Consider the following 14212-nt stretch of genomic DNA (forward strand, 5'->3'; position numbering starts at 1 on the left):
ATGTGGGTGATATTCCACATGATTCCTCTCATCAGAAAATAAAAGAACGGGCCCTGGCTGGTGTGGCTCAGTGGACTGAGCACCATGCTGCAAAGCAAAGGGTCACCAGTTCAATTCCCAGTGAGGGCACATGCCTGGGTTGCAGGCCAGGTCCCCAGTAGGGGCACACAAGAGGCAACCACACACTGATGTTTCTCTCCCTCTCTTTCTCCCTCCCTTCCTCTCTCTCTAAAAATAAATAAATATGCAAATCTTTATTTAAAAAATAATTAGTGTGAAAAAATAATGATCAAGACCTCCCTAGCCTGGCAAAGGAAACAGACACACAAGCCCAGGAAGCACAGAGTTTCAAATAAGATGAACCCAAAGAGGCCCACATCAAGACACATCATGATTAAAATGCCAAAGACAAAGACAAAGAGAGAACCTTAAAAGCAGCAAGAGAAAATCAGTTAGTTAACTATAAGGGGGCTCCTGTAAGACTGTCAGCTGATTTCTCAATAGAAACCTTGCAGACCAGAAGGGCCTGGCAAGAAGTATTCAAAGTGATGAAAAGCAAGGACTCATAACCACGATTCCTCTACCCAGCAAAGCTATCATTCAGAATCAAAAAACAGATAAATAGCTTCTCAGACAAGAAAAAAGCTAAAGGAGTTTATGATCTCCAAACTAGTATTACAAGAAATGTTAAATGGGCTTCTTCAAGAAGGAATAAAAAGATTAAAATATGAATAAAATGGCAATAATGTATCTACCAACAACTGCTTTAAATGCAAATGGATTAAATGCTCGAGTCAAAAGACACATGGAAGATAAATGAACAAAACAAGACCCTTACATAGGCTACCTACAGGAGGTTCACTTCCGTTCGAAAGACACACAGACTGAAAGGAAAGGGATGGAAAAATACCTTTCATGAAAATGGAAATGAAAAAAATAATAAAAGCTGCAGCAGCAATACTTATACCAGACAAAATAGACTTTAAAATAAAGGTTGTAACAAGAGACAAAGAAGGATCTGGAAATTCTACTTCTGGGTATTTTCTGAAGGAACCCAAAACACTAAATTGAAAAGACATATGCATCCATATATATGTTCATTGCAGCATGACTTACAGTACCCAAGACATGGAAGCAACCTAACTGTCTATCAACTGATGGGTGGATAAAGAACAAGTGGTACAGATATGCAATGGAATATGACTCAGCCATAAAAAAAAATTAAATCATGCTATCTGTAAAAACAGGATGGACTTAGAGGGTGAAATAAGTCAAAAGGGGAAATGCAAATGACAAATGATTTCACTTATATGTAGAGGCTACACATGAGTGACAAAGAAACAAAACAGCCCTGTCTGGTGTGGCTCAGTGGATTGAGCATCAGTTTGTGAACTGGAAGGTCACAGGTTCAATTCCTGTCAGGGCACATGGCTGGCCTGCGGGCCAGGTCCCCAGGTGGGAGTGTGTGAGAGGAAGCCGATTGATCCTGCACATGTTTCTCTCCATCTCTTTCTCCCTCCCTTACCTTCTCTCTAAAAATAAATAAAACCTTTTTTTAAAAAGCATAAATTCATAGTTACAGAATAGTCATTATAAAAAATTTCTGAATCTGTGGTCCCATTTCACAACAATAAACATTTGATGAAATGTAAAGTACTAGGGATAAAAGGAGACCATTTTTTATCCTTATCTCAGGATGGCAAGTGACATTGCAAATATAATTCCCCGCCACCAGAAAAACCAGAATCTATAAACCAAACCATACAAGTTTAAAATTTTCTTGCACCATTTACAAACTAAATCAAACAAATAAAAAATACTACAGCTGTATCACCATCACCACCACATAAGAAGTCAAAAGTCAAACACCAAACTGGAGACAATATTTGCTACTCATCACTAATAGGGATGATTTCCTTAGGGAAAGACTCAAAAAAAAAAAAAAAAAAAGACCAGAAGTCCAACAGAAATAAAACACAGGACACAAATCTCAGGAGAGAAAATATAAATGGTTGTAAAACTTTAAAAAGATGCTTTATCTGCCCAGGTCAGGTGGCTGAGTCTGTTGGAGTGGTGTCCCATACACCAAAAAAAGGTTGCAGGTTTAATCCCTACTCAGCACACATACCTATGTTTTGGGTTCGATCCCCAGCTGGGACATGTACGGAAGGCAACGAAAAGATGTTTCTCTCACACATTGATGTTTCTCTCTCTCTCTGTCTCTCTCTCCCCCTCCCTCCTTCCTTTCTCTCTAAAATCAATAAATATATCCTTAGGTGAGGATTAAAACAAAAGATGCTCTATTACATTTATAGTCAGAAGAAGACAAATGAAGCTGCAGTGAGGAGCATTTTTCACCTATCGAATTGGAAAAGATGAAAAAGTGTACACCAGGCGGTGTCAGCAAGGCGTGAGGAGACCAGCACGCTGTGCACTGGCTGCTGACGGGGGTCTGAACGAGCACACACCGAAGGAGGCTGATGTGACCCTGAAGACCAGAGTTAACAACAAAGAAACCCTCTGACCTGGCCATTTTACTTGTAGAAATTGATTCTTTAGATACACTGTGCAAAAAAGTCATATGTATAAATTGCTGGTTACCAGATGGAAAAGAGTTGTGGGTTAAGTGGAAAAGGTGAAGGGATGAAGAAGCCCAAATTGGCAGTTACATAACAGGCACAGGGATGTAAAGCGCAGCACAGGGAATGTAGCCAATAAAACTGTAACAACCACGTACAGCGCCAGGTGGGTGCAAGATTTATGGAAGGGATCCCTTTGAAAGTTATGTGTCTAATCACTGTGTTGTGTTGTACACCTGAAACTAATAATGTATGTCAACTATAACTGAAAATTAAACAAGCAAATAAAAACCACACATAGAAGGACAGTTCCATTTTACTCTATATACTTATATACCTTTGTGTACACACACACACACACACACACACACACCCTGAGCTGAGACCTGCACAGAATCCCCATCAGGACTTCCACAGTGGTGAGAGTAGTTGTCCCCAGGGAACAGGAGATGGAAGGATATTACTTTTCACTACATACATTTACGTATAATCCTTTGAATTTAGAACCGTGTGTATACATTTATTACCTATGCATATATGTACACACAGTATCTATACATGAAAAAATATACTTTCATAATTTAAAAATAACCTTTTCTAAAAGTTAAAAGGTAACCTTTTGAAGTTTTTTTTTTTCTGTTCTACTGGCTTCAGTTAACAGTCGAGAATAAAATGCAACAGAGGAATTTCATTAACTTCAATAATGGCTCTTGTTGTCTTCTCACCACAGAAGGGAATCACCACAGCTCCCCAACCCCAGCCCTGTCCCTTTTCCTCCCTTAACTCACCTTGGCATTGGCAGTATCAAAAACAGTTTCAATGAGTAAGATATCCACCCCGCCGTCTAGAAGCCCTTGGGCCTGCTCTTTGTATGCATCAACGAGCTCATCAAAAGCTGCAAAAATAAAAAAGAAACCCCATCCAGTACATGGCTCATCACGATCCTCTGAATGGCCAGGACACACTGAGTTCAGGCCTGGCACCTGTGAACTACACACTTCTGGTTTATAATGCATAATTTAAGAGCAATGCCACCTTCTGTTAAGAAACCAAATAGAGAAACATGGCAGTGGAATAGGGATGGAAGTGAAACCAGCAGCTGAACACAGTCGCCCCCAAACACCTGCACGAAGCCTGCACTTCCCATGTGTGGGCGGAGGCAGAGCGAGGGAATGGGAGGCTCCGGATTTCCTGAGCCCTGTACCGACTGTAGATATCTTTAGGACAGACCATCCTTTCCAGGGGCAGTTCTAATCAATTCACAGGAACGAGTGTGAGGAGGAACTACAGAGACATGTCACACTGACTTAGACTCATCACAGGGTGAGTCACATCCTCTCGCTCTCCGGGGGAAAAGGCTTGGTCCTGGGGATCTGGCTCCTGCCCTCCGACACCAACTCTGCCGGAGAACAAACCTGCCTGGCGGGCAATTTCCGTCTCAAAGAAAAGTGTTCAGTCACTCCCAGGTAAAATCTTTATTAGAAACATGCTGGGTTGTCTATTTCCATCTGAGGGGTCATCCCTCTCCCCATTTCACTTTTCAAGCAAAAGAGAAAATGCAAAGATACTCAGCAGAGAAGCCTGCAGAGCACGTTAAGTGAACCCCACGGTGCAGAGTCGGGGAGAGCCACGACCTCACTGTCATCCCTAGACCACAGGAACATCAGAATGAATGATGTGTGGACAAAATCACTGCATGGGAAGTTCTGTGACCAAAAACCTACAAATCAGAGCTTCCTGAACTTGTCATCTACACAAAATCCATGACTGACCATACATAGTGTCATTACTATTCAGCTCTGAAAATTCTACCGTTTTTTATAGTCTGATGCTTAAGAAACTGACCTAGCTTTTTAGATTTTTTTGGTAAAATGCAAATATGCTTCTATATAATAGTTTATAATTTTTATAATACTAGCATGTTTGTACAGTTTTGGACTGCATTATTATAAATAAAATGGAGGTCATTCTCTAATACACCCAGGCCTGGTGTCCATAATTTCTCAATGCGTCAGTTTAGAGCTTTATTTTGATTGGTTTTATTTCTACAGCTGATAAAAATGAACTAACACAACACCATGTACATTTGCGAGCAAGCTCAAAAAAAAAAAACCCCAAAAAGAAAACAACAGCTAACTTGTTTTTTAGATGTATTCTACATTCCACAGACTGTTGTAAGCCCTTATGTGGATTATGTCAAAATAACCCTGAGACAGATTCCGTTTTCAGTCCCATTGTATAAACTTAGAGATTACTAAAACACAGTAATCAAGATCAATGACTTGCTCAAGATCAATGACTACAGATGATGGATACTCACTGATGTTCCTGTAATCTGGTCTTTCCACAGATGGGGACACAGAGAGGGTCTTATTCGTTGGACCCAAAGCTCCTGCCACAAACCTCTTAATCCCTTTGGGAAAGAAAAGCAGGTGTGAAATCTCTGAATAGCTCAAGATTTTCGTTGTGAATCAATAAGTTATAAGATTTCCCTAGGATATAGGTCTCTAATCCTTTGTCCAAAACTCTGAAATCCAAAAGGTGTAAAAGCCCAAACTTTTTTCTTATTTCATTTGGCCACAAAACTTGACCTCTCCTGAACTAACGAGAGGCTTATTTACAGTTTTTCTCCCACTGAGAGGGCCAGTTTACAGATTTTACCAGAAATACATGTTTGATCCCAGGGCTGTTCTGGACCCCACTGGAGAAATGATGAATACAGGGCATGTGCACATATTACCACCAAGCCGATCCCAAAAGCTCTGAATTCTCACGTGCCCGGCTTCCAAGTGTTTCTGTACATAATCCTTTTCTATCACCATAGCCATGTTTGGACAAATTCTCTCTCTCGCTATTCTTGAAGGTCCTGAACTTAACATGGGTTCTGCAAAGGCTCCTTACAGTAGCATTCAACAGGTTACAGGCCCAAATGTTCCTTATCTTCTGCAAAGCTGAACAATAATGTGGAAATAAGAAAAATGTCCTTCTCTCTCCCGGCTTTTGCTGGCTGAACATCCTCTGACCTGCAACTCTGCTGGGGTAATAGTGTGCGCATCTCCATGGATTTAAACATTACCTCTCAGAAATAGTGTTCCTTTCCACTCAGGGCCAGCACTCAATCCACTGAGCCACACCAGCCAGGGCAGAAACAGAGTTCCTATAAATTGATCCGTCTTCATTCATTAGTATGCTGTGTCTAACTTCCTAACAATTTTCTTTCATCTTTCCTGTTGGCAGTAACTTCACATTTCCAAATCTTAAAGAACTCCACATATTTTTCTACTCCTTTCCCTCCCTCAAAGCCTCCCCACCAGCTGCTTCCCAAGTGTTCTTGCGGCAGCCAGCCAGGAGGTTAGTTATTTTGGGGAGCCACTTTTCAAGTTCCTACAAGACTGAATCTAGTGACAAACTCTTCTGTGCGCTACACAGAGCCTTCAAGGACATTAGTGGTACGAAGTGGAAAATGTTCCAAAGATAGTACCTCTTTACCTAGACAAGCCAACCACAGGGGTGGGAAAAGCTTTGAGGGTAGGATCAAATGCCTGAATAATAACCCAAATGACCAAGACAGTCAGCTGTTGCCTTAAGAACCTTATGGTATGCTTCCAACGGGAGAAAAATCATTTTAGCTGTAACGTACAAGGAGCCATGGTCCTAGCAGCAGAGTAAACACAGAATAAACCCTGAGCCCAAGGCCCACAGGGACAGTTAATCCAGAGAGACAGTGAATGCTTGACTGTGAAATTGCAGAGAAGTAACCTGCAAATAAGTTCAACACAGTGTTTGCAGGGTTGCTGGAAAGCCAATGATTATTAAAGGGAAAAGTGCAATAAGGACAGCATATTACAGCTGAAAATTTCCAAGGAATCATCTTTGTAAAAAAAAAAAAAAAAGGGAAAGCCCTGGCTGGTGTGGCTCAGTTGGTTGGTCATTGCCCTGCAAACTGAATGGTTGACATCAGGACACATGCCTGGGTCACAGGCCAGGTTCCCAGTTGGGGTACAGGCAACCCATCAATGTTTCTCTCCCTCCCTTCCCCTCTAAATTAAAAAAAAAAAAGGAAGAAGAACATTCCTTACCTGTCTGGAGAGTTATCTCCTCAGCTGCTTTTCTGGCCACTCCCGCAGAACACTTGTTCATCCGGTAGACCTAATGCAAAACTACAAATGTTAGCTCACCCTCCTTTCCCTCCACATGTCAAATAAGGAACTCATGACCTTCTAAAACCCAGTGCCATTCAATAGGAAATGGAAAGCAAATTAATTTGAGGTCTGAATGAAATCTTGGCCAAGAAGGCCTATCAGCTGCCCCAGCCTCAACAGCAACAGGAAAGACAAAAGTCTTTAGGAACTGCTTTTAGGTTCTTCCCCAAAACCATAATCGACTTGGCAAAAGAACAACTTCTGGGTATCTGGCATGTCTCAGAATACGCTGATGTAGTTAAATATTCTGAGATTTAGATAAAATAATAGTAATGGAAAAAGCACAGGCGTTACAAGACCAGCTTTGCCACTGCCAGCTGGGCAGTTCCCATGGCAACTTCTTCAGGCCCTGACTTCCTTCACCAAACAAAGGTTGTAATCAATGATTCTGAACTTTCTGTGGATTATTACCCTCTTGAAATTTGGTAAAGGCCTATGAACCCACTGACTAGGAAACAAAAGCAAGTGTGCACACATATACAAGGTACTGCCTACAATTTAAAGAGGTGCAAAGGCCTCCTGAAGGGCTTCTACAAGCCAAGTTAGGAAGTCCTAGACTTGTGATCTTCAAGATTCCATCTAATTAAAAGACCCTCTGTGCCTTGGATCCTCATATCTATATATTAAGAAACCACAATATCCTAAAATAGGGGTTTATCAAACTATGGCTCCCAGGGCAAATCTAGCCTGCTGACAATTTTGTAAATAAAGCTTTATTATAACACAATTAAGCCCATCATTTACAAATCTTCTGTGACTGCTTTTGCACTCTGACGACAGAGCTGAGTAGTTGCAACAGAGGCTGTATGTAGCCAACAAATCCCAAAATATTTATTATCTGGCCCTTTACAGAAAATGTTTGCCAACTCTTACTCTAAAAAAAAAACCAAAAACAAGCCCTGGCTGGCGTAGCTCAGTGGATTGAGCACAGGCTGGGAACCAAAGTGTCCCAGGTTCGATTCCCAGCCAGGGTACATTCCTGGGTTGCAGGCCATAACCCCCAGCAACCGCACATTAATGTTTCTCTCTCTCTCTCTATCTCTCTCCCTTCCCTCTCTAAAAAATATATAAATAAAATATTTTTTAAAAAGTAACCTGAGCATAGTGAACATTTAAAAAAAAATAACTGCAATAATTTTTCCGTGATACACAAAAGGCACATGATCTCATATTACACTTAGATGAGGAACTAGAGGAGTCAGATCCAGAGACTGAGAGGAGAATGGCGGGGGCCGGGGCCCAGGGAAGGGAAGTGGGGAGTGAGTGTTTCATGGAGACAGCGTCTCAGTTCTGCAAGATAGAGTTCAGTGGATGGACGGTGGTGATGGTGTCACCAACTGAATATACTTAATGCCACTAAACTTATGCTTCAAAATGATTAGGATGGTAAATTTTATGTTACATGTATTTTGCCATAATTTTTTTTAAAAAAAGGAAATCAAATTTACCATGCACTACTTAAGAAGGCCTCACAAAACAATGCACACAGCCAGTCATTATGCCTTTATCAATAATCGCTGTGTAATAAGCATCATTTCTATTTGATTATTACTCACCCATAAAAGAAGCCAGATGGAAAAATAAATGGGCTGCTATATTCATAAGCAGAAGAGAGTCAAACCATTTCCCTGTCTGAGCACAAACAACAGATAACCAGGCATTTGCTTCAGGAGGTCTTCTCACTAGCAACTAGCAATGTGGTAAATGCTTCCTGAACATCTTAGTTATGAGGGGAAATGCGAGTCTTACCAAGTGTTCCAGGCCATAGTCAGCTTGGGCAACATTAGTGCTGTTGAAAGTGTTTGTTTCAATGATATCTGCCCCAGCCACCAAGTAATCCTGCAACGAGACAGCACTGTCAATGCTGAGTTTTAGAATCCATCTCCCCCAACAATAAATATGCCTTTCCATCATCATCACCCCCAGACAGCCTCTGACCACTTACTAAGCATACAGCACTGCCCTGGAGGCTAGAGATGCACACAGGTATAAGACTCTCACAGGAAGGCACATGGTATAAATAAACACAGCACTTGAATTCAGACAAGTTCACACACTAAGGTCCTTGAATTGAGTCAAGTTCCCTAGATTCTCTTAGTTTCAGTATCCCCATCTGAAAGTATTAAAATTCTACTTCACAGGGTGGCTGTATCATGATACAGAATAACACATCAAGTGTCTGACACAGGATGGGCGTGCAACAGACTGCAGTGTCCTCCCTTGCCTTCCCAGCGCCTTGCTACACTCTGGTCCCCACTGAGAATTCCACTGGCTCTACACCTTGAAGCTGACCACACAGTTCCATCCCCATCTCCTAGTCCCTCTGCAGCAGACCCGCACTCCCACTGGAGCCCTGAGGACCCAGTGCCCTCCTGGGCTCCCTGTTTAAAACCTTTCTTCTCAACTTCAGCCTGATGGGCACTCTGGAATCGCTCAACCTCCTAGATTCTGCCACGGTGAGTGAGCCTAATCCCTTCTAGCTGATAAAACGCTATGCAGAAGAGCTGGGCAATGAAAACCAAAGTTTACACATTTATAAGTCACAAACTTCTTAAATATCTATCAGTAAAGAAATAGCTAAATAAACTATAACATATCCCTTTTATTACATGCCATGTGGTAGCTAAAAAACATTGTGTTTATCTACATTTACTAACACAAAAAGATCTCCAAAGTACTGCTTAATAGGAAAACAAGATTGATTGATATGTAAAGAATAACATCTTTCATATGTACATATATACAAACTATATGTGAGTTTTCTAGATATATATGTATATATATACTTATATAAGTGTACCACAAAATCATCTAGCAAGACATGTCAACTAACATTGAGTGGTTATCTTGGCAAAAAAGATAGAACTTTGGAGTAATTTTAAAGGGAATTTACTCTTATCTGTGGGTTTTGTTTTATGAGAACAAATTAATTAAAATTTAATTTTTCAAAAAAGAGCAAGAAAAATTTCTTAATGTCTAGGAATAAGGAGATGTATACATAGAATAGATTAATATGAAGTTATTTAAACCATTTTTAGAACATTTAATGCTTATGGTATATAAGTAAAAATGCAAATTTTAGAATAGGATAAAGTAATATATCCTAAGAACACTAAAACACCAATACAAAAGAACCTTTGCACCCCGATGTTCATAGCAGCACAATTTACAATAGCTAGGTGCTGGAAGCAACCTAGATGCCCATCAGTAAATGAATGGATCAAAAAACTATGGTACATTTACACAATGGAATTCTATGCAGCAGAAAGAAAGAAGGAGCTCATACCCTTTGCAACAGCATGGATGGAGCTGGAAAGCATTATGCTAAGTGAAACAAGCCAGGCAGTGAAAGACAAATACCACATGATATCACCTTTAACAGGAATCTAAACAACAAAACAAAACAAAACAAAAAACTAGCAAAATATAACCAAAGACACTGAAATAGGGGATAGTCTGACAGTAGCCAGAGGGGAGAGAAGAGGGAATTTCAGGGGGGAATGGGTAGGGATTACAGGAACAAATTTGGAGGACACATGGACAAAAACTAGGGGTGGAGGGTAATGGGGGGAAGGGGGGAGGGTTGGGTGGAGGGGCTGGAACGGGAGTGGGGGGGGGAAACTGTACTTGAACAATGATTGAAATAAAAAAAAAAAAAGAAAAAAAAAACCATTTTTAGAACATTTAATGCTTATGGTATATAAGTAAAAATGCAAATTTTAGAATAGGATAAAGTAATATAATCACAATTTAATTTTTAAAATCCAAATATAGAAAACTAGATTGAAATATAAAATAAAGGCCCTGGCTGGTGTAGCTCAGTGGATTGAGCTCGGGCTGCAAACCAAAGTGTGGCAGGTTCGATTCTCAGTCAGGGTACATGCCTGGGTTGCAGGCCATGACCCCCAGCAACCGCACATTGATGTTTCTCTCTCTCTCTCTCTCTCTTTCTCCCTCCCTTCCCTCTCTAAAAATAAATAAATAAAATCTTTAAAAAAAAAAAGAAATGTAAAATAAAGTATGCGCAACTGGTAGTTATCTCTTGGCATTGATATTACAAGTGGTTTTTATTTTCTCTTTTATGCTTTTCTATATTACCTAGCTAGATCTGTTTTTTTTAAAATATATGTGCTGCGGAAGCGAGCACTAAATCACTGTTTTTTTAAACAGTGAATGCACATTGTCCTTAAAATTAGAGAAAAAATATTTCTAAATTTCCACAGATGTTAAAATTTCCATAACACAAAGTTAACAGCTGCTGCCTCTAGTTGGTCGCTGCCTCTAGTTGGTCGCTCCCTCTCCACCTTTCCTAGGTCACTGCTCTACTCGTGAGCTCTGCAGAGCCCACCCCCATGCCAATCCTACTCTCACAGACTCAGGGAATGTGTGATCTGGGGTAAGCTGTGTAATTCCTCTGCTCCTGTTTCCTCCTGAAGAAGGCTGTAAAAATTAAAGGAGGACATTAAAGACGGCCCTTGTAGAGACTAACAGATGTTTCAAATATGGTTTCACATTGGTCCTGGTCTACACTGACAGCGCCCGGCTAGTCACGCCTGTAGCTGTGACAGCCAGATGCACCCCAACAAGCATCACAGAGCTTTGCACAAAGCAGGATTTATTATTTACCATTCCAGGATGATGCAGGCACTCCTGGGGCCGCACAGCAAGGTGGCATGGGGTAGGTGTATGTGAGCAAGTGAGTGCATGTGAACCTGGGGTTCAGCCTTTACTAAGGTCAAAGCTGGGGCTCTAGGGTTTTCCAAGTTTGATCTTTATTGGCGAATTTAAAACATAAGAGTGGGAATTTGGGTGCGGAAAGGGAAGAGCACTGTCACTCAAGCAGTCAGTTGTCTAGGTTACCCAGGGCTTTCTTAAAGGAGAATTTCAAAGGAGAAAGTGGCCAGGTTCCTTATCTAGTTGTTTAGCTAGCAACTGTGTTCTACACCTGTCAAAGTGTTTATTAGAGGTAAATATCTTTGAAATGATGCCTCTGCAATCAAAAGCTTAATGTCAGGCACTTATACTACACATATAACTTAGGAATTCCATTAAACTTAAGTACCAGAGGATCTGATCTACAGTTGTTAATTCCACTAGAAATAGCTTAAGTGTGAAAATAACCCAGCCTTTTTCTGTTCTTAACATGACATGGTCTCTACATTCAAAGGCTCCAGTCAACAAATATTTTCCCAGGAATGAGACAGCTAGAGAGACCTTATTGCATTATAGCCATTTTTGCTTCATGCACCTATCATGGGATCTTGTTGTTCTATCTAGAGGCCTGTCTAATACACAGGACAGGATCTGCTCATTTGACAAATGTTTACGGAGTACTAACCACACAAACATACTGTTCTAGGCAGTAGCTATTCAGGACTCAAACACAGGCATAAATGCATAAATTGCTACCCTTAGGAACTTAGACACTAGTGATAATCCACAAGAACAGAGCCACATGGCACGGCATTTGTGTGACTCACCAACTCTGTTAGAAGAACTAGGTTTTGTAACCACTCCAAGCAATTCATACCCACGATGACATTCCCAGTCCCAATACACTGGGATTTTCATGAGATTTGACTATGTATTTTTAAGGCCTAGCAGAAACACTGAATTACTATTCTTTCTGCAGAACCAAACTTCTTCAAAGACCAATTTGAAATCTTCCACTACCTACAGCTCCTCTTATAACCAAAGAAAAGGCATTCTTAGCTTTTCTTCAATGAAAAACTACTCTGCATCTTACTCAGAACAAAGTTTTGAACACCCAGTAAAATAATCCCTTCCACTCAATGAATCACTTAACCACTCAGTGATTCGTTTAGGTAATTTTTCCCCCTTAAGAAAAGTCTGAAACACCTATAATAACAATAAGGCTCCAGAAAATAAAACCGTCTCACTTAAATGATAAATAAGCTTTGTCCTTCTAACTGATTCCAGACCAGGGAAACGGATTAAATCACCTCTCTCTTCTAGTCATAATTCTATGAAATTTCTATAATCACCTATGAAACAACTCTGTTCTATGTTTATTTTAAAACTTTAAAAATATAGTAATACCCAGCTACTTGCTTCTCACCTCTTTTACATTTGTTAGACATTTTTACTGGAGACAAAACAACAGAATGAAAGAATATGAGATTTCAGCTCAGTAAACCTCTGTCCCGTCCCATCAAGCAAGTTATTTAACCTCTGTGATCCTCAGTTTCCAAATCTAAAAAATGAAAATAACAACTACCTTTTATTGTGTATCATCAAGGCTATTTTGGTGACTTCAGTAATATAGTGGATGTGAAAACTCTAATTTGTCCAGGATTTTGTGGTTTTTCTCACTGGAGGTGAAATACCTCAAAGGCAGAAAACCTACCTTCCTCATGTCCTTACCCTGAATGGTAAGAACAATTTTTATTTGGTGCCCAACGCCTGCACTCTGAACAAATCACCTCTTTCTTCTCTATCCTCCAGAGCACTCGGCACAGTGTTCTGCCCTCAATACATGAAATAGCGTGAAGAGTGACAGACTGAAAATATAAGCAAGCACTTGGTGACACTTCACCTTATGGATTTGATAAATGACATCAGGTTGAGTTATACTTAGAATGTCATTGTTGCCTTTCAGTGGCCGGGCGTGATGCTTAAATTCCTGGCCTCGGAAGTCTTCTTCACTGAGCTTGTGCCGCTGGATCATGGTTCCCATGCCTCCATCCATCACCATGATCCTCTCCCGCAGAATGGCTTCGATCTCATCCTGCAGGCTTTTCTTCATGCCTCCTTTAAAGAAAGTGAAAACTTGACTTCAAAAAATGAAAGGGGAAGATGATGTGTGGAGAGGGAGTTTAGATAATGTATATCCATTCACATCAGAGTTAATAGGGCTCATAAAAAGATATGCTCATAGCTCCACGACATTAGAAAAATGCTGCGCAAAAATGTTTTCATTAAGCTATTACAATGCCAAGATCATACATCACACAAAATCACCAGCGAAGCACCAAACAGATGTTAAAGCAGGCTGTAGTTACTGTTCCAGAGAGGAGGAAAGGGCAGCAATGAGCCAAGTGATGCAAGGCCAGCCAAGCTGCCGAGCTGCCTTCAGGGCTGTGTCTGCCTCGGTTAATTCGGGACACATGCTCCCTTCATAGGGCGATTTAACCGGGATAATTGAAAATGATCAGTAATTCCAAACTCCATTTAATTGTGAGCTTTGACAGACTTCTCCACCTACCGAGAGAACTAAGAGCCTCACACCCCTCTGCTCCATCTATTAAAAAACTGGCTAACGCCCTGGAATGTCTCAACTCTATGTCCTTAACTTCTCCCTCCCAGTTCTGAGAAGCCCTGATGCCTCTCCCTCCAATCCTATTTGCTGGTTTCCCGTAAGTAGCCATGGGGTTTTAGACAAGACTTTGTTTCTGCATGTTCCAGGAATGG

The 14212-nt window shown here is 40.7% G+C and overlaps 1 protein-coding gene across 2 annotated transcripts in view; it reads right to left on the reverse strand.

The window, feature by feature from the left end:
- MTR (5-methyltetrahydrofolate-homocysteine methyltransferase) overlaps positions 1 to 14212 on the reverse strand; it is a 91710-nt gene that overhangs the window by 73150 nt on the left and 4348 nt on the right. Inside the window, exons 2-6 of one of the 2 annotated variants that reach the window (XM_028531218.2) lie at positions 13338 to 13552; positions 8531 to 8620; positions 6659 to 6728; positions 4900 to 4992; positions 3368 to 3474 (exon numbers count right to left, since the gene is read on the reverse strand). In XM_028531218.2, the coding sequence (XP_028387019.1) occupies positions 3368 to 3474; positions 4900 to 4992; positions 6659 to 6728; positions 8531 to 8620; positions 13338 to 13552 (575 nt within the window). The remainder of the gene's footprint in view (positions 1 to 3367; positions 3475 to 4899; positions 4993 to 6658; positions 6729 to 8530; positions 8621 to 13337; positions 13553 to 14212) is intronic. The other variant, XM_028531219.2, reaches the window with a different exon arrangement.

This window comes from Phyllostomus discolor, chromosome 15 (genome assembly GCF_004126475.2).
Source record: "Phyllostomus discolor isolate MPI-MPIP mPhyDis1 chromosome 15, mPhyDis1.pri.v3, whole genome shotgun sequence".
NCBI classification, from domain to species: domain Eukaryota; kingdom Metazoa; phylum Chordata; class Mammalia; order Chiroptera; family Phyllostomidae; genus Phyllostomus; species Phyllostomus discolor.